The sequence below is a fragment of the Gorilla gorilla genome, chromosome 10 (genome assembly GCF_029281585.2).
Source record: "Gorilla gorilla gorilla isolate KB3781 chromosome 10, NHGRI_mGorGor1-v2.1_pri, whole genome shotgun sequence".
Taxonomy (NCBI): domain Eukaryota; kingdom Metazoa; phylum Chordata; class Mammalia; order Primates; family Hominidae; genus Gorilla; species Gorilla gorilla.
Genome location: NC_073234.2, coordinates 95,827,246 through 95,852,343, shown reverse-complemented (window position 1 = coordinate 95,852,343; position 25,098 = coordinate 95,827,246). Strand labels below are relative to the sequence as shown.

The 25,098-nt window shown below is 34.4% G+C and overlaps 1 protein-coding gene across 1 annotated transcript in view; it reads right to left on the bottom strand.

Annotated features, from left to right (window-relative positions):
- Positions 1 to 25,098, bottom strand: part of PTPRQ (protein tyrosine phosphatase receptor type Q) — a 236,930-nt gene that overhangs the window by 170,200 nt on the left and 41,632 nt on the right. Inside the window, exons 11-18 of the mRNA XM_055358903.1 lie at positions 17,440 to 17,620; positions 15,801 to 15,962; positions 15,523 to 15,702; positions 14,785 to 14,892; positions 14,360 to 14,641; positions 4,680 to 4,862; positions 4,214 to 4,315; positions 447 to 567 (exon numbers count right to left, since the gene is read on the bottom strand). Of these exons, the coding sequence (XP_055214878.1) occupies positions 447 to 567; positions 4,214 to 4,315; positions 4,680 to 4,862; positions 14,360 to 14,641; positions 14,785 to 14,892; positions 15,523 to 15,702; positions 15,801 to 15,962; positions 17,440 to 17,620 (1,319 nt within the window). The remainder of the gene's footprint in view (positions 1 to 446; positions 568 to 4,213; positions 4,316 to 4,679; positions 4,863 to 14,359; positions 14,642 to 14,784; positions 14,893 to 15,522; positions 15,703 to 15,800; positions 15,963 to 17,439; positions 17,621 to 25,098) is intronic.

Here is a 25,098-nt window from a genome sequence, read left to right as displayed (position 1 = left end):
ACATTGTTTACATTTCGAATAAAAAATTGACCTTAAATAACAGATTTCTTTAAAAATACCTATTTTAAATGTTTATTAAAATTACTCTGCTCAAGGGACACTTGAAAGACAGTGACATGAGAGTACTTGTATAAAACTTCAGAAGTGTAAAAGTATATGCTTACATTCATACAAATTGACTTGTCAATGACTTTTAAGAGTAGGAATTTAGTATAATTATGAATAACACATAATTTTTTGTTTTAATTGCAAAATTATTTCATTTGACCTTGATTGAACCACTACATAATATGGAAAAACTTGTTTCTTAATCAAAACATGTTAACTAGCCTATTAATAATCAGGTTCCGAATGTAGCACCAGATTCTGAAATCTAAAAACTACATTCCTATTATGTTACAGATTAATATCTGTTCTCAGAACTATTTCCAAAAAAAAATTATTACCAGACATAAACTGTGTAATAAAGGATAATTCCATTTGGCTCCAGGGGTGGTTGCCATGACAACTTCACCGTGACACCAGACAACTGTTTTACAGAGAAGTCTTGAGGGGGAGAATCAGGAGCTGTAAAGTTAGGGTATAGAATAATGTGTTTTATTAAACATATATAAGAAAAAGTTAACATGGAAATGCACACAATTTTTATTATAAACTTTCTGGTAAAGGAATTAGGTTCAGTGATTTTCTCCAGAAGCACAAGAGACTGTTTACTTTCAAAATGAGATGATAAAGGAAGATTTTGCATGGTGGTATTAGAACATCTGTTTCTGTGATTCAATGGAAAAAAATATTTCATGAGAAAGAAGAACAAGGGGTATGTCACAGTGACTCACCTACTGTTCAAGTACATCTTGGTCAACTGTCATCCTCTAATAAAAATAAAAATTTTATTGAGGGTGAATAAATATACAGTAAAAGAGATCCCTAGACAATAAAAAAGAGGTGGGAAAAAAATCACACATCCAAGAAGTTGGGAAAGTGATAAGCATAACATTGAGAAAGCAGTTAAAATGACTGACCTCACAAATGATGAAAACTACATTCCTCATTCTCTGTTGTGTCATTAAAAAGTAAAATAATATCAAACTCTGTTCACTCAGTCTTCAAAATTGAATGGTTTACAAAGGAAATGCCAATGTAGCACGTAAATAAGAAAATAGTTTAGAATCTACTTGTAACTCTGCTGTAATAGTGTAAAATATAAATACATTTGCTATTTGGCATTGAATAAGCAATAAAAACATTACTGCAAAATAGTTAGCCAACTTTATATTTCCATTTAGGTAAAACATTTAGAATGACATTTCTCAGCTGCTGTGTAATAACACAGTAATGTCTTAGAATAATGGAATACAACTTTTTACATGTAAAAAAGGAAAACACTAAAATTTGGTTCATTGTTACAGTTATGCACGGAATGTGAATTCATAGGTAGCTAACAGAAATTCTGAGAATTTGTTTACATCTTTAAACAATGTCAGTTGAAATACAGTTCATATACAGATCACTATTTCCAATAATTTGGACAGAATGCTACCTGACTTACTTCAATATTTTTTCTTTTTTACTTCTCTGAATAATCTCAGCTATAGTTGTATGTGTTCCCATGTGTGCATGTTTTCATTATTTAACTAACAATAATTTTCCAAAACAATTTTATTGAGCAGCAGAAAGTTTATGAGACAAGTTATAAGGAATAATAGTGATAGCTGTATTTGGTATTTTCATTCTGTTATTTTCACTGGCACTATAATAATGTTGCTATCAAATATTGATTATCACAGGAATGTATACATCAGTTAGAGATGTCTGTTTCCCAAGATAAGAATTATCTCTGAAAATTCTCTTTCATTTGTCAAACAAATACCTATAAATATTTTTCCTAGCATCCTTGTAAAATCTGTTTATTGTTTACAAAAAGGACTTCAATTAAAAATAGCAGTAACTTAGAAACTAATATGTTGCAACTAACCATTTCTACTCTATAACATGCTTTGAGATGCTTATGTGGAATACCAGATAAAGCATGGTGTCTTTAAAAGCTAACCTTCAGTAGATCTCTGAATATTTTATTCTTAATGTAAAACATTTTATTGCTAAGTAAATGTAATTAACCTGTCTATCTAAAAAAATCACTGTACATCCACTGTAGCAGACTAAGTTTTAATCATTTTGGCATATGTATTCTAAAATATTTTGGCATATGTATTCTAAAATACAATCTAACAAAATTGAAACTAGAAAAATTAGAACTTTTGCAGTGCATTCAATTTGTCATCTCAGAGCATCTCAAGGTAGCTGAGAAGAAACTTCACAATCTGTCACTCCTCTACCTGGCATGAGAACTTCACAAATCTCTCACTCCTCTACCTGGCATGATCTTTCCTATTTCTCACCCTCCCTCTTTATTCATTTTCATGTCACAGCTTCGACATAACTTCCACAGCTACACTTTACCTCACACCCCAGAGTAACTTAGGTCCTTCTTTTGTCCTGGTGAATAATTTGGGGGAACATTTATACCAGTAATTAAAAATCATAAAAATTATTTGTCCACACATTTGTCAAATTTAGGTCTCTTGTTCTAACCGCGAGCTTCATGAGGGCAAGGAGTTCCTAATTCCCAAAGAGGCAAATTTTCTCAGATCTTTATCCATTCTCGATTTTCTGTAATTTTTCAACAAGGGAGTCTTGTTCTTTACCCTGTTCCTTAGAAATCATATGACTTGGCCAAGAATTTAGATGGAACTTCACCTTCAGGAAGCATATTTTTAACAGCCCAGGTAATTCAGATGCACAACATACTTCGGAATTATTGACTTGAGTGGTAAAACCACTGCCTGCTCAAAATATATGTTCACTACTGGTCTCATTCCATCATATAAGATCTCAAATTCTTACCATTAGGACCTTTTGATTAGATTAGTTATAAAGAAGTGGGTACTATTTTCAAAAAGCCATTGGTAAAATTTTTACTACATATAATCTTAGGTATTACATAAGATAGAAAGGAGCACTAACTTTCTTCCCTAGTTTTTAACCATTGACTCATTTGGAAGGGTTTTTTATTAAGATAATTTTAACTTTCAGAGCAAGGAGAATCTATGAAGAAAAATTGGAATTTGGGCAGGTAAGTTTTGATGGAAAAGCAAGCATTAGTAAGTAGATGCAATGACTAGGGAAAACTGACCCACGGAGGCAGCCCACTTAGAAACTGGGGCAACACAGAGAGCCCTAGCCAAGATGCTTTGGTACAGGTTAAAACATGGAGAGAACTGCAAAAAGAGAAGAGGGATTTGAAGACTTTATTATTTTGAAAAGAAAGAGAGCAATGCAGGGAAAAGTCTCCCTTCCTAGCAGTGTCTAAGCACATTCTGCCCTTAACAGTCACAGGCTATGGCCTAGCTTGAAGATGGGGAAACTTGAAAGAAAGAAAGATGAAAAAGAAAAGATACTCCACAAACACGTATGATACTTCCAGGCCTACCCTTCTTGGAAATAGGAATTCCTTTTACAGAAAAAATAATAATTTTCTTTAAATATGCAATGTATAAAACATAAAATGCAAATCCTAATCCCAAATATATCTTTCAGAAGTTATATTCTTAGCATAATATATGTCTAACTTGGTAAGGTATCAATGTAAAGTGGCCTCAGTAGTAAAGTTGATTTTATTTGGGTTAGGGAAATGTATGTTTAAATATTCAATATGAAAGCTACTAACTTTGGGGAATAGCATATTGTCCAATTATGTAGGAACCTGTACAATAGCCTGATCTCATTATCAAGTTAATCCTTAATATCATAAAAAAGTGCTGAACATTTACATAAACATAATCTGCTTCAAAGCTCATGTTAATGTCTATTCTTAAAAATGTAAAAGTTGAAAAACTCAGTCATGACATATATCAGTTAACGTTCAAACCAAATTTTAAGCCTTGAAAATCCCCATGGAAAAACATGACTGACTGTTTTTTACAGAGTACTGATGACTTCAGAAAATAAAAATATTTTATGCCTGATTTCACTGAATGTAAATCTGATGTTGCTAGCTTCTTTTATACCATGACAATGAAATCTCTGTATAACGCTGGTATGGTACACAACTGATAACCATGACTAGAGGAGTTTTTACATTGTTTCATTCTATACATGTGTTTCTTTAAATGTTATAGAATCAAAGTATATCAATATCCACTATTATATTTACCATCTTCTTCCGTCAGTATACTTATGGGAGCACTCCGAACTCCTTCACCTTTGAGTGTACTAGCAGACACCTCAATGATATATTGGGTATATTTCTTCAGTCCTAAAGAGAAATAAAATAGGTAAGTTGAAACTTACAAAATATCATTTAATAATATGCAAGAGGCAAACTATGAAATGGCTGTCAACACAATCTTCCAAAAATAAAAACTAAGTGAAAATGTCATTCTTTGGCAATAGTAGCTCTTATTTATGAAGACAAAATGATATATAGGATAATATGGAAAAGGATGGATCTATAGTATTCTTTCATGTGACCTGCAATAAACTCCTAGCTTATTTAACCAAAAAGACAAAATTGTAATACTCTGCATGAAAATAATCTGAAACTATTAACATTAAACTAATATTTGTGGCTACTCTGTCATTATAAATGCAAATATCCAATATTAGATTTGTTCTTTTACCTTTAATGTTTTGGGTTAAAGAGGTTGTATTTATAGTTCTTTCCTCATTTCCATTACTTCTCTTGAGATAAATTGTATATTTGTGTATGATTCCATTGGGACTACTTGGGGGAAGGAATGATAGCTCAATCTCTCCAGAAGAAATATTTTTGTAAGTGATATTTTCTGGTGCACTATCAGGCACTGAAAGAAACAAAAATATAGATACATAAAACAATTCCATTCTAAAAATCTATTCTGCTGAAATTGTCACCGAAGTGCACTAGGTTATTTACAAGTGAACCTTCACTAGAATGTAATCGTAATAAATACCCTGAATGAAGTAAAGTATAAATAAATTATAGTACTTACAACTGTATAAGAAAAATTTTCATTCTAAAGAAAATGCTACTATGATTCCACAGAATAACATAAGATGATACGTTTACTAAAATACTTGGAACTATAGGAAACATATCTTGCACTGAAGAACAAACACACAGATGCAAGAAAGAGAATTTTAAAACATTTAAAACTTGATTCTGCTTCTCATTAATAATAACATGAAAAAAAGATCAGTAGGTTAGTTTTGGTCGACAGCAAGGTCTATGACAAGGCAAGGAGCCCCTCCTGGATGTGAGGTTGCATATTATGACCTGGCAGCAAAACCACCTCCCAAGAATATGGGATATCATTAAGTAAAACACTAGTTTTCTGTATCTAACAACATTTTTATACTGAATACATTATGTATAAAATGGTTTTCAATGTGTATTTGAGTACAAAACTATATACAAGATTCCAATTCCGGTAAAATATTGGAACAGATACCCTAAACTGAGTGAATATCTTACTTAAAATAACTAAAACTCTGTATAACATTAAAATAAATTCTCTTTAAGAAGTTGTGGTGCTGAAAAGAAAGTTAGAATTCAGTGGTGACTGGCCAAAAAAAGTCACAGAAAAACAAACAAGCAAACAAAATGCAAAGACAGAAATCCTGAGAATGAAGCTGGTACTAAAGCCAGTTTTGCCTTGCCATAGATTGGTTAATCCTGGTGCCTTTGCATTTGTATAGTAACGTATGTGTAGTGTGCCAGAGAAAGACTATAAAGCCCTGGGGCCAGCTGAAAGATGAGCGATATCCCTGCAGAAAGACCTGAAACCCCCAAAGAATGCAACTTTAACCAGGGTTATTATACTGAAAAATTCTAGGGGATACTTCAGATTCTTCTGCATTTACCATAGAAGTCTATGTGAATGGTAACTCCTGGTCCTGTGCAATGTGATGCATTCATTCTCAGGGAATGGGAAGTGAGAAATAAATCTACCATGCAGAGAGGACAGAAAGGAAACCTTCTTTCTCTGTTGCCACTCCTCTGGGTGGAGAGATAGAAAAGAAATAAATAATATGCTGTTTTGGAATTATAAGCCTATCCCTATGATCATATGTAGACTAAATCCATGATATCTATATGTACCCTGAAGAAACCGCCACTTCAGAATTTAAAATAAAACTGTAGTCCTGAGCTGCTATTACTCCTAAGCAACTAGAAGTAAATAAAAATACTTGCTGGAGGAACTCAACTTCAACACAAACCACATAAATTTCTCGTAGCTAAAGTTTCAAAGAATATGAGCTCACTGATAAAATCGCTAAACACACAAGCAAATCAGATATCAATAGTGAAAGTCAGCAAAGAAAAGAAAAAGAAAACACACACACGCATACACAGTAGTCAGATTTTGAGATTCCAGATATTGAAATAAAATAGAAATGTTTAATGTGTTTCAAGAAATCAAACATATTTTAAAATGAGCAAATAATTATTTAAATAATGGTAAATAATATTAAATAACCAAGCAAGTTTGAAAGAGAACAAGATAGACCTTCTGGAACAGAACAAAATAACTAAAATTAAAAATCTCTTGAGGTATTAAAGAGCAGATTAGATAAAGAAGAAGAGAACTTTAGTGAAAAGGATGATAGTATTGAAGAAATTATCAAGAATGTAGATCAAAGAAGACAGTTATGGAAAATATAAAATGGCAGTTGAGACATAGATGATATCCAGAGGGGGTCTAAAATAGTAGAGAAAATGAAGAAGAAATATTTAAAGGGATAATGGCTGAGGCTCATCAAAATTATTCAACGACATCAAACATCAGATCAAATAATTTCAGCAAATCTCAAGCAGAAATTTTTTAAACCATATTTAGACATATCATTGTGAAAATACAGAATATCAAAAAAGAAACCATCTTAACAGTACCAGAAAAAAAAATCTTCTACATAGGAATGACAATTAGACTGACAATCAACATCAACTGAAAAACAACTGGAATTCCATACCCAGAAAAATAAAGAGTAGCAAACTAAAAACATATTCAGACAATAAAAAAATTGAGGGATAATGCCATCAACACATCCTTAGTAAATGAAATTGTAGACAATGTACTTTAGGTAGAAAACTATTTACCACAGATGAAAGATCAGAGTGGCCAAGATAATGGTTTAAAAATTGAGTACATAGAACAATAACATAAATAATTAACCTGGAGGGTTAAACAATATAAACTAAATAGGTAAATATTATTGCCATTCAAGAGTCCTGTTATAAAACTCTTTTCTTTCAAATGAAAGAAATTAAACTTTTTATTAGTATTCTAAATTGAATGGATATAAAAATTACTAATAATAAATTTAGTAGATAAATAAAATTCAGAAGCCTTAAAAATGTAGATACAGTGTCCCTCCCCTTGGTTGTTACCAGTTATTGGGTTATGGTGTCAAGGCACACTTAATAGGAAAAACTAATTTAAGAATATTGATACTCTTAAAACTTTGAGAGGATTGCAATTCAATGCATAGTTCAATTTAGCAATGTAATTCCACTATCCTTTCTATCCGAAATGTGCTAAATCTTCTCTAGTGTTTCCCCAGGCCAACCCATTACATTGAGAAAAATCCTCAACAACTACCCTCAATGCTTTCTTAACTTTCTAGCTCTAAGTGAAATCTTGGATCTGCTGAGAAATACTACCACAGTTTAGCCCTCTTGGGTATCATGTTTGTTTTTCTACCATAGTCCCACTAACGATAGGGCGTAGGAGTTGGGTAGTGGCATTTATTACTCCTTTTTTCTTCCTGAAGAACCACAGATCCTTTGAAGCCCCATTCCATTAGATACCATCACGTGCTACCCCTCTTTAAGACAGACAACTGGTAATACCTCTGTCACTTCTCTGAACATCTTAAAGATGCTATCACTTTGATAACTGACTTCTTCCCTACTACTCAGAGAGGTCAACTTCCATGCAAATGACCTATCCAGTTCCCTGGACTCTGTATTTCTTTATCTCTATAATTCCGATAATCTTTTCCCCCACTTTACTTTACCCCACCGTACCTCACTGGCTTTCATGGCAACACCTAAGACTTTGTCATTACCAATAACTGCCAATATTCCTCTCTTTGACAACTGACTCCTATCTTTCCAGTTTACTGACTCTTGTACTTTGAATCCAACAATTCTCTGACCCTCATCAAATCTTCACTGTGCATCACCTCTCTTATGCCTTCATTTCCCTACATGCTCAGGCTAGAGTCCACAGTCACTGTAATCACTTCCTAGCAATATCCATCAGTTCCTTCTGTTTCTATTTTACTTTCCTGGGAAAATTACAATTGGAATTAAACAAAACTCTGCTAGCTTCACATGCCAAGTGTAATAGCTGAAAATGGCTGAATAAAACACCATTCTATGCTGACTAGTTCCACTTAAATTTATAACATCAAATCTCAACTGGATCCTTTTCATTTCCTGATAGCTAATGTTTTTGTTTTAGTTAATTTAGTCTCCCACTCTTTAAAGTATGTTTTCACCATGTTCTCTCTTCACAAACCTCTGATATGCCCTCCCCCTCTTTATTTGAAGCTAATAAACTTGCTTCTCATTCCATAGCAAAAATAAAAACACTGAGAAGAGAGCTACATTATCATCTGACTTCAAATTTTCCCTTAACTGCCTTCCCTCTTTCCTCCTTTCCAAGCTCTATCCCTCCACATCTGCACTGGATTCCACTCCTTCTGCCTATTCAGAGACTTTACATTTGAAGTTAGTCAGAGATACATGTGAACATGTGAACACACATACACTGTAATATACAGTCTGGGGTTTAAAAAGTCTTCTTTTGATTGCACTTGCTCCTTCAGCTATTACTGAAGTCTACTCTCCACTTCTTATCAAAATTCCTCAAAATTTGCCATTCCTCATTTTCTACATTTTTTTTTTTTTTGCCTATCATACTTTGTTAATCTGACTTCATTTTTCTCCATTTTTTTTCTGTAAAATCTACTCCTGTGAAGTCACCAATGACCTCCATTCTTGCCAAACATTAATCAATTGTATGCCCCATCTTACTTTACTTGTCAGCAGCATGTGACATAGGGAATAAACTCCTTCTACTTGAAAATCTTTATTCACTTGACTTTGAAGGCACTATCTTCTTCTGGTTTTCCTTCTATTTCCAGTGACTTCTGCTTTGTCCTTGATTAGCTCTTCTACTTCTCAAAGTCTATGTGTGGTATTGCCCACGACATAGCTGTAAGCTTCTTAACGTCTCCCACTGTTGTCCAGTGATATGACTTTATCCTCATCCCTTGATTGAATACCAAAGATATAGTGAGGCTCCAAATTATATATTCAGCTCTGTATCTTTTCCCTGAGCTTTAAACTTATTTATCTAACTGCCTTCATAATGGCACTTGGATATTTCAAACATGTTGCAAACAGAACTCCTGGATGTTCTCCATATTGACCTCTTCCCTGGACTTCCCCATCTAAGTAAATGGCACTACCACTCACCCAGATACTCAGACAAACAATCTAATAGTTTATCTTGATTTTTCTCTTTACTTCAACATTCAACATATTCAGCGGCAATCTTTGAAAATGGTAAATCATATAATGTTCCTATTTCATAATTCTCCAAAAGCTCCTCATTAAAATTAAACTCCAAACTTCCTAGAATGGCACCCAAGAATCTCATGATCCACCTCTGCCTCTCACCTCATCTGTGAATTCTCTACCCCAACTCACACTGTTCAAGTGACAGAAATGCCCTGCTCTGCCCCAACTCCACAATTTTTTCCTCTAAAAGAAGTTGGCAATTGCTATTCTTCCTCTGGAACACTTTTCATCCTCATCCTCATCTTATTTAATCCTGTACCTCATTAATATCACTGGGCAAACATAACCTCTCAGTGAGGCCTTTCCTCAGTCCTCCATCTCAAATAGCCCACTCACTACTCTTCCTCTCTTCTATCCTTGATATTTTTCACTTAGTAAAACTTACCACTACCAAAAATCACAAATTTGTCTACTGATTTATTTTCTAATGTCTAATTTTCTGATTGTCTAGTGTCAAGTTTCAGGAAGGTAGAGATTGATTGTGTCTTGTTTACTGCTACAGCTACACTATCTAGTACGGTGGTAGAACATAATATGGAATCCATAAAAGCTGTTTAGTGAATGAATCAATACATTTAATATGATACAGAATATATTAAAAACAAGAGAGACACTCACAGGTAAGGAACAGATAGATATAAGATTGGGTTGAAAAACTCTTTAATTACAAAAAGGGAATTTGTGATGCTATGCTTGAATTTTCTAGCTTGGTGTAACTTCTGATTTTGAAAATTTCCCATTAGATTGAAGTTTTCTCTCTGCAGTTGTCTGCCTACCACCAGTAGTCAGTGTGTAAATATGCATTCCTGACCCAAGGCTGATATCCTTTGCATTTTTATTCACTTACCCTTAGGGAATAACTAGTGCTGGATCATCAGGTAGATAAAGCAAGACAGACTCAACGACTTACTGATTTTGAAGAGTAATGACGCACTTAGAATTTTCTGAAATAGCAGAGTGTCCCCGAATTATAGAAATATTTTATAAAGTAGATAACTGATGAATAAAAATGAATGATTATAATCAGTTGGAATAAGCTGAACCTATTAAAATTCCAAAACAAAAAAAATACATAGTCCATGATGATAGTAAAAAAGGGAAGTTACCTTGAATCTGCCAAAAGACTATCGTTTGGCATATAAAGCTTTAATGTATGCAGACAAATTTTAAAATGTTATTCACTAACACAAATAAATTTATGGGGGTCTACACAAAATTTTGGTCAACATCTAAGTTATTATCCACTCATGGTTGTTGCTCCAAATCAGACAAGGTGTTTTGTTAAAGGCTTACAGTAAAGATGGTTGTGTCAAAAAGGAAAGGGAATATGTATAGATCATCAAAAGAGTAATTTGTATGGGAACTTCTCAAAGTTGTATTTACGATTATTACACCCTAAGTATGAGAAAATAAAAACTAATCTTAAGCTTATTGGAAAACTGCACAGTCTATGATTAAAACACACACAAACACACACAGAGATACACACACACACACACACACAGAATCAATCTTGTATTGATCCTTCCTGCTTGAACACAAGGGTGTTTTACTTCCAAGCATTAGTAAACTCTATTTCTCTTAAAAAGATAAGGCATTTAACCAAATAACTTACTCCTATTTTTAATTAGTAATATTAACACATCACTGAGTTAACACATCACTCAATTTCTCATGAAACAATATTGAAGAGTGGGCCCATATTTTTTTACATGAATAGAAGGTATAATTACTGTATTTAATAAGATTATTTTGAGCCTAAACCCAGAAAAATAGTTGCTCTTGAGCTCATCTTGCTTCAAATGACACTTGAGACCCTACTTAACATTTTAGCTCCCTCTTTTGCCAAAGGAGCTGAAGTGGGTGGTTTAACAGTAACAAACATAATCTAGGAAAAATCACTAATGTAGATTCCATTGTCTTCCATTTTCATCCAGGTGGAAAATGCACAGACCTTGAAACTACCCTAACTTAGGACAGAGAACCAGATATTAGGAAGATGGGCATTAAACCCTATACTCTTATTGTTAGGCCTGGCTAGGAAGCCATGGGATATGTTGGTTTCCCCTTCTCTTTATTTTTTTAGCCATCTCAGGAGCCTATTAAATGAGGCCTGTAATGGGGGTCAGGAGGCCTATAGTCAAGCCCCAACTTTACTTCTCATGTACTATAACTTGTGAGTCCTTTTACCCAAATGGTCCTAGGTCTCCTCACCTAAAAAATAAAGGGCTCTGCATGTTTTCTAAGACACTTTCCAAAATTAAAATTCTCATTTTAAACTAAATCTCAAAATTTATATTCACTTAAGTTTATTGTCCCTGCCTTTGAATTAAACTCACACAAACAGACAATAAAACAGAAAATAAAATTACATTTTCAATACTAAGTAAAAGATTATGTGCATGTAATAATCAGAAAACAAAAACATTGCTTTATAATTCATCATTAAAATAAGGTGTTCTTGATGCTATGGCCACTTAAACGAAATACTTGATAAGCATTCATAAAAATGGTTATTATTTCATATCACAATAGAATCTTTCAAAGTTATTACTTTCCTCCCCATGCTGAGCAGAAGCCTAATGACAAAATATCAGTGTAACAATGAACAGAGAGATCTTAGATATAGTTTATAATTTACCAGCTTTGTTGATTACTTCAAAAACAGCATGTGCTGTGAAAGGGAAATGGGTGTTACAGTCAGATGGGTTTGGATTCCAATTCCAGCTCATCACTTTCCAGCTGGTGCCATTAGGCAATGAAACACCCACCAACTAATAAAACTTAAGGAGGGAAGGAAATCCTTTTCTTCTACACTACTTTATCCCCAGTAGGGCCTGGTATATTATAAATATTTTTTGAATGAATGAACCTCTCAAACCCTCCATTTTTCATTGGACTCAGTTTTCCATGAAGATAACAATAATGTATTGCTTTAGTTTAGAATTTTTAAAAGACAATTTCTGTGAAACCTATCAACAGGGCCCGTGACCCTTAATAGGTGCTAAAAATATGCTTGTTTCATTTCCTTAATCCACTGCAAAATAAAACTGAGTCATTAAAGAGCAGACATTTTTCTCAAAAATACTTATTTTAGGTACAATATCTACAAAAGCAATGAAACATGCCAATATATGGATTAATATCAATTAAGTGTCACTTCAAGGCTCTTGATAATGTAAAATACTCCTTTCATTACTTTCTTATTCCTGCACTTTCAACTACTGCCATTATCTATGGGCTCTTTTGTATCATCTCATTGTATTCATTTCTGTGAATAGTCTCAACAGGATACTTTTCTACAAAAGTAAGCTACTTTACTAGATTTCTAGATCCTCAAGGTCAAGACAGAAATTCGTATATAGTATCTGGCTGAACTATATGAAATTGCTGATATTTGGCCATTTGTGACCTATAAAAATTGTCATTTCATGTGGTTCCACCAGTATCTAGTCAGTAAATATGTATTGTTTTAAACATACAATTAAAATAGTAACTTTATACTTAGTTATTAATTCTCAAAATACATTGTAGAATTGGCCTAGTAGTTATGCCACCAATATATAATTATAACACAATATAAACAACAAAATAAGATCAACAGACAAACTGTCTTACTCTAGTTTCACCGAAACTAAAACACAAGTAATTCCTTGCTTGTATTACTTCCTTTGGATGGGATATCCTCTCCCAACCCGTCCAGCAACCTCTATAACAGGGATCCCCAATCCCAGTGCCACGGACTAGTACCAGCTGGTGGCCTGTTAGGAACTGGGCCACACAGCAGGTGAGCATCATAAAGCTTCTGTATTTACAGCCGCTCCCTATCGCCTGAATTACTGCCTGAGCTCTGCCTCCTGTCAGATCAGTGTCGACATTAGATTTTCATAGGAGCGCAAACCCTATTGTGAATTGCCCATGCAAGGGATCTATGTTGTGTGCTTCTTATGAGAATTTAATGCCTGATGATCTGTCATTGTCTCCCATTACCCCCCAGATAGGACCATCTAGTTGCAGGAAAACAAGCTCAGGGCTCCCACTGATTCTGCATTATGGTGAGTTGTATAATTATTTCATTATATGTTACAATGTAATAATAATAGAAATAAAGTGCACAACAAACGTAATGTGCTTGAATCATCCAGAAACCAACCTCACTCCCCTCCCTAGTCCGGGGAAAAATTGTCTTCCATGAAACTGGTCCCCAGTGCCAAAAAGGTTGGGGACCCCTGCTCTATAACATCCTTCTGCCCATTCCAACCTCCTCATTAAGATCCAGGCCAAATGCTGTCTCCTCCATAAGTCTTCTCCAGGCATGCCATTTTTGTGCTCCCACTCTGCACCACTATCTATACACATACCTCATTAGAATCTCAGAATCTATTCCTATGAGTATGTCTCAGTTTTACCTAATTCGAAAGCAAGTAGCCATTCAACCTAAAATTTATAGGTACATTGAAAGAATCCTTGGTTTCTCAAGGTCTTTTCATTTGAAAATTCACACATTTTGATTAGAAGTTCCCTTATATAATAAATCAGACTTAAAAATTTGTACAATAAACCTTTTCCTGCACTTTTGCCTGAAAAAGAAAATTAATTTCTGGATTATACAAAACAAAATAATGAGGGATTTTAGGTTATGTAAAATGTAAACAACATGGCGATTATCAGCTTTGCTTACTATATCATTGTGTATTATTAAACAAACAAAGCAAAACAAAAGCTCACCAGTCTCCGAAGTCCTTACAGAGAGTAAAGAAGATACCTGATTGCCATGACCAAATCTGGTGTAAGACCTTACAGAAATGTTATAGAGGGTGTGAGGTCTTAAGTTCCTTAATATTATGTCTGTTGTTGATGTGTTTTTCATATATAAAGTATCTGTATTTTTATATAGCACTTCATAAGCAATAATGATCCCATTGGGCTTTTCGGGTGGTGACCACTTCAACCTTATTTCATCTGCGGTAACATCAATTACTTCGACATCTTGAGGTGATGATTCTGGTTCTACGGGAAGAAAAGAAAATTTGTAGTACCTATATTTTTATTGATGTTTGTTGCTTTAGACCCTAGAGGTAGCATGAAGTGAAGGCAGTGAGCACGTACAACCACTTTTTAAAAAAAATTAAAACTGCAATTGATATTCTTACCATCTTCTGGAGTTCTCACAAAGATGTCATTTTCTTCAGACAAAGAACTTTCTCCAACGTGGGTTGAGGCTGCCACTCTCATTTTGTATTTTGTGTATTTCTTTAACCCTATAAGGACAAGAGACAAACTGTTTAATGTCCTTAAAATAATATTCTTGGGATTGGTGCCATTTAATATAAGGCCAGTAAGAAGAATTTATATGGGGGGACTAGATATCTATATCGCTTCCAAATAATTGCAGTCTCCTCAAATTCTTGGGCTTATAGGCCTTTCCATGTTGGTGACTTCAAGTTCTTTCCTAAAATATTAAGGCAATAATTTAAAGTTGCAAAAGTAACTTTTTGGCACACTGCAGGGGGTATAGTTGACTTGGCACAAATACCATGTCAGCTGAATTACTTCAGCTGATTTTTGCATTCGTACATTTTAGTCTTCAATAATGAGTTATTCTGATATACCAGATACAGTATTCCTTAAGTTAAGTAAATTTCTATGAAGCTTGTGATCTGATGCTTTTTACTTCATTGTGGGTAAATGTAGTTAAAGAAAAGCATATTTAATCGAGTTATGTATGCAGGTATTTTAAAAAGATATTCATGGTGACACAAAACAACAAAATATGAAGTGACATAGCACGTGTTCTATAGTATATAAGGCACAGGGAGATGGGCATATTTTCCACCAGAATAGAAATGTAAAATGAACAACAACAACAACAACAAAACATTGTTTTCTACCTGTTATGAGAAAGCTGTTATCTATGGTAGTTATCTGGAATGCTCTGTTTGTATCCAATTCCATTGCATAAATCGTATAGTGAGTTATTTTTCCATTGGGATATTCTGGAGGATCCCAATATAACAAAATAGATGAAGAACTAATATTTTTATAGTTTATAATTTTAATGGAGCTTGGCACTTAAAAAGAAGAATGAACATATGAATGAAAAAAAAAGTATCACAGTGTACAACAGCAATATTTGCAGTTAATTGTTTCAAAGGAAATACATCCTTACCTTGCTGACGTGTCCTAACACTGAGAAATGTTGGTGGTCCTTCTCCCATGATGGTGAAAGCAGATACACTAATCATGTGCTCAGTGAAAGGTACAAGTCTCCTGATAACATAAGACAGCTGTTCAGCTGCAATGTCAGTAATATACTGATTCCTTGTAGTTACTGTTTGAATTCAGTAAAAAGAGAAAAAAAGAAAGGTGTTTGGCTTCACAATCAAAATTATTTTTTTCTTAGACTATAAAATCTTAAACCTGATTTCTCCATATTCATTAATCTCTCCATGCACACCTTTATTAAAGGTAGATGTGTAATAATAGTAAACATAAAAATATTAATTTTAGAGATCGTATTGAATATTACTATGAATTTCTGAGTACCTCCCAATAATAACCACAAACATTTTGTGTTCATAATATAATTTTGCTAGTTTTTACACATTACTCTGAAACATGACATTAGTGTTTTTAAGAAAACAACTTTCTTAAAGAGGCTGGTTAGGAATGTTTTCTGAAAAGAAAGAGTAGGCAATAATATATAAATGAAATATTATAAATCAATACCAGGATTTAGTAGAAGAGTTAAAGAAATATATAATTGAGATATTATAAATCAATACCAGGTTTTAGTAAAAGAGTTAAATAAATAAAGAGTTTTATTTGGACTCAAATTTCACCATATGTTCATACATTCAGTAAACCAAATAATTCTTGAAAGCAAGCATGCTTGGATAACTGACAAATAAATATCCCAGAAGGATTTCAAATGTTAGATTTTCGCTTTATTTAGAATTTGTGCTTCTAAAATCTTAAGTAGCAATTAGGCCAAACTTGAAATATTTAAGAGAATGTCTGCATCAGAAATCATGGGACTCTTAATTTTCAGTGTTGCCCTCCAGTCTTCTTTGCACAAGAAAAATGGATCAGTAAGTGAAATATAAACATCTATTGAATGTAATGTGATTTTTTTTTTACTAATTCCACCATAAATAGAATAACACTTTTAATTTTGAATGGGACAAATACCAAATTAGAGAAAAGGTAATAAAATGCTCTTCTGATTTAACATTTTAGAAAAACTAGACAGATAATATGTGTCAGGTGAGTATTTTTAATTTGCCACATATGACATTCTCCTTTCAGAAACTGTAAGAGCCACTGACACTGAAGAGCAAGTGTATACACTAATGACATCACCACATCGTTGGGGTCACCTACACCTGTTTATCACACCATGCACTAGAGTTGTAACTTTCTGACCTATTTACCTTTAGTGACACTTGAAAAGCTATTAGTCAAAAGCTGTAGAGAATGTGAGGCCTGTAAACGATTTGAAGATATGTTAATCCCTTCCCATCACACCTGCTTTGGCAACTGTAATAACTGATTGTCTATGCAGCTTGGCCAGAGACTCTAGGGTGCTACTTTCTCCAGGAAGAAGGTCAAATGGGTTAGGAGGGGCTAGCTTCTGCCTGTGTGGCATTTCCATTTGTTGCATGAGGTTTTCCGACAGCTAAAAAAAAATCCGACTCCAGCCCAAAGACCATTAATAATACGGCTGAACTCTAAGCTAAGGTTCATTTCTGTGCTAGCTAGCACTGGTGGTTTAAATGCACTTTATAGAAAATCAAAATTCTACCTACCAACTGGTGAAGTCTGGTCTTCAGCTCTATTCCTTGCAGGAAATTTTTTATCTGGATGGCTGTTATATATAAATGTAGCAAGTGAGTGAAGGTCAGACGACATCTCTGCTGAACCCTCATATAATCCTACCATTGGCTCTACCATGTTCACAATTTCTGGAGCCATGGGGTCATTTATATACTGTAATTAAAAGTAGATATTTTAAAAGACTGTGACAGTTACACTTCATGACTTAAATCAAGTATTAGTTTTAAAAAACCTATGACTTTGGAATCACGCTGTTATAAAAGATAACATATTTCCATGACCACTACCTTCTTTAGATTCCAAAATTTCATTCTCCGGCTACTAATACCCTGAATCATTGTAACACATTGTGAACATTGTATTTCCTAAGAGAACAATACTGTATTTTGGGAAGAAACAGATTTTGTTCTGACTTGAATTAGTTTCTTTATGGTAAGATAAGACGTCCTCATGCAAAGGTTTCATGACTGAGATATTGTAACTGCTCACCCCCAAATGGTAAGTGTTCTAGGCATACTGATGTATTAGAATGTGTTTTGCTTCTCTAACTACCTGTCCTCATTTGTATACCATACGTGAGAGGTCTATATGCCTGCTTGATATACATCAATGATAATAGTTTATAATAGAGTGAAGTTACATACCAGAATAAAACTACATGGTAATATTAATAGTTTTCACACACGATTCATGGCATACCTGTCAAGACTCTGGACATAAGGAATATTTAAAGTAACTGCAATTGTTCCTAGATCCTATAATGTAATTCACACATGTCAAGTTCACCAAAACGGCAAATACTGAGGTGAAAACATCAGGAACAGATTATGGATGAATACAGTAGAGGTTTTCATTGAGCTAACAAGATGATTCTCATTTCTTCATCCCCACTAGCATAATTGATTGAAACAAAATGGGGAAAAGGTGTTATGGCCAAATAATATTGGATATTTGTGTAGAATGTTGACTTTGGAAATAAGACTACACATTAATCAAAGAAAATGTTGCTTTGTTTGGAGTCTAATTAGAACATACCTAATCAACATAGGACGTGAAGATAATCAAGGAAATCTGAATGTGTTCTAGGTATTAAATGATACCAGGATGGTATTAGTAATTTTGTTCATTGTGGTCATGGCATTATTTTATGGGTGGAAATGTCCGTGGTTTTTAGAAATTCGTTCTTAGGCATATAGGAACAAAATGATGTTAAGTCTGGAATTTATTTAAAAACCGGAAGCAAGAATGGCAGCCTATTGATGATTACTGAATCCAGGTGGCAGGTATATGGAGGCTTATTAGACTCTTTTCTGTACTTTTAAACCTGTTCAAAATTTTCCAAAATCAAACAGTTTTGAAAAAGGAATATGCTGAAAAATCTACTCTCTTTTACTAATTTTTTTCAAGTTCTGCTTCAAAACTTACCTCCAAAACCCCTTTTTTTAAAAAAATTCTATTCCTTATCAATTCCATGCTCGTTTACCCTCAGAGTTTATATTAATTCATAATATAGGTTTCAGTTGTTTATAAGTTTTGGTATATCTGTCTTTTAATTATCTTACATGTTTTGGAGTTGTCTTCACTCAGAGAGCCAAAAAACAGGTTTTCTAGGCCTTAGGAATATCAAAGCACTTAATACTTTCCAAAAAAGAAAGTAGGTGCTCAGGAAAAAGTTCAGTAAAGCAAGAAATTTTATGGCATTTCAGTTAACTATCTACAATGGCAAGTTACTTAAATATTAACCCTTCTGAAAGATAAAAGAAAGGAGAAATGAGTCAAAAAATCTTCAGTCCTCCAAATATTTACAAAATGCAATTGTCTAAATCTTGTTACCACTCTACCCAGAAAAGTGCTGTCATGAAAAGCAACAGGTTTCCCATAAAAGCTACTTTTTAAAAGTTGTGATAAAGAACTATGGATAGGGAACTCTATATGGGTTTGTTCCTACGTCCTGGTGTGGGACAAAGTAAAGATCTTCTGTCTTACAACAGCTCACTTCAGCACTGCCTCCACAGGGAAATTAGGGAGGGCAGGAATCACAAACACATAACTCAGAGAAGCTCTGGTGTTGCAGTCAATACTTTATGCCCAAACCACACAGCTGTTTCCACTATCAATCAGTCACCCTTTGAAAATCTACTGTGTACAAAGCACTATAGAATGAACTATAGTGAGGTAGCACAAAGAATTTCCCCCTCAACTATGGTTTTGCATTAAATCTCTCAATATTTTCTATCCCATGTCAGACAAATTATGGAGAGTTAAAGCATAGCATCCCATCAATTACATATGTTAAGCATCTCTGCTGACAAACTACCATTTCAAAGTGAGAGTTGACCCGAATGCTTTTGACCATGTGAATGACTCCCAAATTCTGATATTCTGACATTAGAAAAACCCTCCATAACTTGGGCAATGATTTGAACATTGGCTTTGTAACAACCCAGAATGTTATCACTAAGTGTGTCATGTTGCAAATATTTCTCACACTTAACCTCTTAAGAAAAGACATTAGGTTAGATGTTAGTTAAGTTTTCATAATGAGAAAAAAAGTAATAATATTAAAAGCAAAAATGTTGGGAAAGAATTTGGACTTAAGAGAGTAGTGGGAAGGGGCAGAGAGAAGCAGCAGTAGAAATGAGAGAAATAGGAGGGAAAAAAGTCCATTGCAACACCTAAAAATTCGCAACTCACTGATTTAATACGGGGTTCCCAACCTCAGCACTACTGACATTCTGAATTAGATATTTTTCTGTTGCAGAGGCTGTCCTGTACATTGTAGGATGTTTAGCAGCTTCCCTGGCCCCCAGCTACCTCGGTTGTGACAATGAACATGTCTTCAAAGATTAACACATGTTTCTTGGAGAGCAAAACTGCCGCTGGTTGAGCACCATTGAGTTAGGGAATGTCACAATTTGTCAACATGAAAGGCCTTGCCTATGCTGCCCAGGAATTCTTGGAATTTATGTGAAAGAATTAGGAGTCTTCAGAGATAAATTCCTAATCCACCTGAATAAACCAACTTGATTTTACATGTAGTAATCTTCATTATAGTGAATGTAATTGTATTTTCTAAAAAACCCTATCATATCTATCAGTTTGGGGTCACTGGAGGTCTGCTGAATTGAATTAATGAAATGTTTGACTTATTCTTAAGAAATGCTTCTATATTTTAATGTAGACTAAAACATGATTTGTGCTGTTATCAAGAAGTGGTAAAAAGAAAAATTTTTTAAATTAGCATATGCTGGAAAATTTTCTAAAGGATACCGTATCACTCAACACATTATTCAGGTGAACAAATCTTTAAGTCTCGACTCAGTTTATGTTCCTAATGCTGAATAAAATAAACCTATCTCAAGACATTCCTAAACTACTCTTGGGTTCTGTCCTCAGCTTCATTCCTAGCAACCAGCCAAGCACTTAGCACAAGACTTTCTTCTTACATTCACCAGTGAAAAACGTTGATATTCTCAAGGAGTATGCTGGATGAAAAGATGCATCTATATCAATCTCAGAAGTCTGTAATACTAGGCAGCAATATGTCTGTTGGAGAAAAATGTCTCAGGTTTCTAATAGAACAAGTACTGGATGGGATCTGACTGTGAAGTTCAAGCAAAGAGCAGTCCACAGAAATGACTTCAGGGTTTTTTAGACTTCAGTCTCAGTGGAATGAGGCTCCCAATGAAATGATTTTTTTTTATTTCACTGTTTTGAAAGAAGGAAGAAATTTACTTCGAAGGAGAAAATAATTATGCTCAATTTGGCTCCATTCAAACTTCATACAGAATATTGTGTTCAGGTGAGTAAGAGGATCCTTGACAAACTGGAAAATATGCACAGAAATATAATCCATGATATGAAGGACCTAGAAGCCATGACTAATAAAAACTAAGGATATTAAGTCTTCGGAAAACTCTGACCATTATCTTCAATAAGGAAGAGTTAAATCATTGTTTATTATTGTTGTTACTGCAAAGGCTAACATTTTAAGCTACTGTGTGTTACAGAGTGTTAAACATTTTTACTCATGTGATCTTGCTTTATTGTCCCCCAAAGAGATAGATGATTTTTATCTCCATTTTACAGTCATCTGTTCAAGTTCACAAAACTAGTGACAGCAGAGGTAGGATTGAACATTTTTCCTGGCTCCAAAGTTCATGTTCATAACCACTAGAATCTACTGTGTTGGTCTAGAGAGGAGACTTAGGATGAACTGATGAAAATTAAAAGACAAATATTTCAGTTCAAAGTAAAGAACACCGTAGTTTCTTATTCATCTATGGGTTTCTGTACCTAACAGAGTGCCTAAAACCTCATGATTACTGAAGAAATAGATGCTTATGGGACCATAACAAAGAATACTTCAAAGCTTATAGGATAGGAGCTACTTTTGCAGTGGTAGATATCCTGTAACAGTTGATCAAATATTTTAGCAGAGGTTGGATTCACCTCATTTATTAGGAATGTTATAGATCAGATACATATATAAGTGTGGAAGTTGAAATAAAAGATCTCCAACCCTGAGACTCATTTTGCTAACGTAATTTTCAAATATTTGTTTAAATATTAAAAGTAAAATCTTATACATATTTCAGCTTGTTTAAATAATCCATATTTATTCAGAAACAAATAGATCATGGGATTCACTGGAAAAAAATTCAATAAGGGTAATGAGATCAAATCATGCCTAGCATAGGAGGGTTATATTTTTAAGTTTAATCATCATGCTATATCTACATGGCTACAAAAAAAAAGATGATGAAGGGTTTATAATGAAAATAACAATTCCCTGTTTATACCCTCCCTACCTCTTACTTCCCAGAAGCAACACTTTAAACCACTCCTGTTTTCAGTTTTTATGGTGTTTACCCCTAAAACACTAAATAATATGCATGTACTGCTCTGTTAACACTCATTTTTAGAATCTATTGATTTTCTGCAATGATAGTTAAGAGTTAGGTTACTTAAACACATATATACCTTCGTCATCTGTTCTCAATTCTTATTAGGTTACTTTCATAATGTAAATAATATACTTAAATCTGGAAGGATTATTCTAATAAGTGTTTGAAATATAAAATAGTAGGCTGGGGGAGTGTAGTGCATGGCCTCTCAGGTAGATACCCACTATACCCACCTCCTGTTGTTCCTGCTTTGTAAAATCTCCTCTTCTTTAGTTAGTTGGGACCTATGATTTGTATCTAACCAATAGAATAAGGCAAAAGGAATAACATGTCTCTCCCATGATCACATTATATAGACCCTTCTTACTAGCTTGATGAAGTAAATGGCCATGTTGAAAAAGGCCACATGGGACAAAAAAAAAAAAAACAACTGTAAGGCACTAAGGGGATTCTCCAGCCAAGAGCCAGCAAGAATCCAGGGCCCTCAGTTCTAAAGCCAAAAGGAAATAAAATCTGCCAAAACCTGAATGAGGCTGCAAGTAGATTCTTCCCTAGTCAAGCCTCCGGATGAGAACACAGCTCAGCTAGTTTCTTACTTGCAGCCTTATGAGACTCTAAGAGGAGAACCAATCTAAGCTGTACCTAGACATCTGACCCAAAGAAACTGCGCGATTATAATTGTTTTAAGCTGCTAAGTTTGTGGAAAATTGTTATGGAACAATGGAAAACTAATATAGTGAGATAACAGTAGTCCAGTCAAGGGACTATGCAATCCTGAGCTGAAGTGGGGGATACAGGAATAAAATAAAGACATATGCAAGTCACATTCTGGACTTAGAAATAACTGATCTTAACATTAAGTGGCTATTGAATGCTAAGTAGGATCTAAGTCAGAAGTGACTCCAAGGTTTCAAGCCTTCATGACAGAGAGGATAATTGTTCCATTATCCAAAAAGACAAACATCAGACATATATCAATGCCGTAAATGCTCACTCTTAAAGCCTTCTGGACCATGGTTTCTTAGACAATGACCTTCAGGTCAGAGATTTGTGTTATGTCCAGTCAGAGGGATTAGAAAATTCTAAACCCAGGTACCGAGACTTCAAGTCAGCCTCTCTTTAGGCCTTATTCTTGACACACTGAAACTAGTAATTGCCTGGACAGACCTTATGGGTGCCCTGTGGGAACCTACACAGGTCACTATCAGTGTCCCAAGATCTCTGTCCTCATTCCAATGTCACATCTTCCCTCCCATCGTTAAGGCCTTATTATCTCAAAGAAGATTCCTGTTTTGTTTTATGGGGAGAAATTAATTTAGATGTAATGAGCCCTGGTGGAATCTTCCCACAAATGGCTGCAATTAGGAATTCAGAGCATCAGAGAGAAGGATCAGAGTAGAAAGTAAGGCAAAAGAGTCAGACAAATAGGAAGCAGTGATTGAAACTGTTAGGTCTTCAAAAGAAAATGTTATGAGATGGCTGAAACCAAAGCTCTGTGGAACATCTTTACTAAAAAGTTAGAAAATAGAGAGAGTTAGCTTTTTGAACTTTCATTTTTAATTGTGCAAGGCCAAAGGATTGCAATGTCACAGTACATACAATTGCAGAAAGTATTAAGGAACAAATAGTTTCAAAAGCTGAAAAGTGGGGGTACAGAGGGATGGATTTTGAAGGAGATAAGAACGCAAGGGTGATTAAAAATATTTAATTCTTGTATTGCACACTGGGGAGGTCACTGGTGACTTCTAATAAGATTTCAAGCATTTAAAGAGTTCTTGAGTTGGGGAATGAGGCTACTTTTTCAGAAGATCAATAGAAATGGGAAGAGAGAGTCCTCATCCTGAGAGAGGTACCAAGGTCAAAGAAAGGAAAAACAAATGAAGAACACACTAATCCACAAGTTGTATTTCTTATGTCATTTACTCCCAACCCTGTAAGGTGGCTATATAAGCCCCATTATATAAACGAAGGTACCAAGTCTCCAAAAGTTGATTTGTCTAAGGTCATAGACCTAGAACACGGCAGAGTCAGGCCAAGAACCCAGGGCCATTTGGATTTAAAGCTTCTGTCATATCTGTCTCCCCACATCAATCTCCTGAAAGGTAAACCCAAACACCAGCTACATGGGGAAGCAGAAATATCAGAAATGAGTCTGATCTAATAAAGAAAGATATAATCAGAGAAGTAAAGAGAAGCATAATGTCTCCTTTCATTGAGAGAGTATAAGGGAAGTAATATTGGGTAGCAACTAAGGTGGATGATCCTATGCCAAGATTAATGATCATAATAGGTCACAATTATCTAGCACAGCACTTACTATATGCCAGGTACAGTTCTAAGCTCTTTACACACATGAACCCATTAAATTCTCATTATTAACCCTTTGTTATAGGGACTTATAATCACTATCTTAAAGAAGAAGAAACTGATGTTCAGAGAGCTCAGGCTAACTTTTCCAGGGTTAAACAGTTAGTAATGGCAGAACTAGAGTTTAAACCTGGTTTACAGTCTTAACCACTTGCTATATAGCACTGTGAGAGACAAAATCATAATTTAAATCCAAATTTGTATGTCTCCAAAGCTCATGTGCTCTCTACTATAAGACGAGAATTGCAGACCAGATAGAGACAGAATCACAAAAAAAAAAAAAAAAAGCCTTTCTAGAACCTCTTAGCTTCATGGAAAAACAGGTGTGGCCGCCCATTCAACAGATGTCATTAGCAG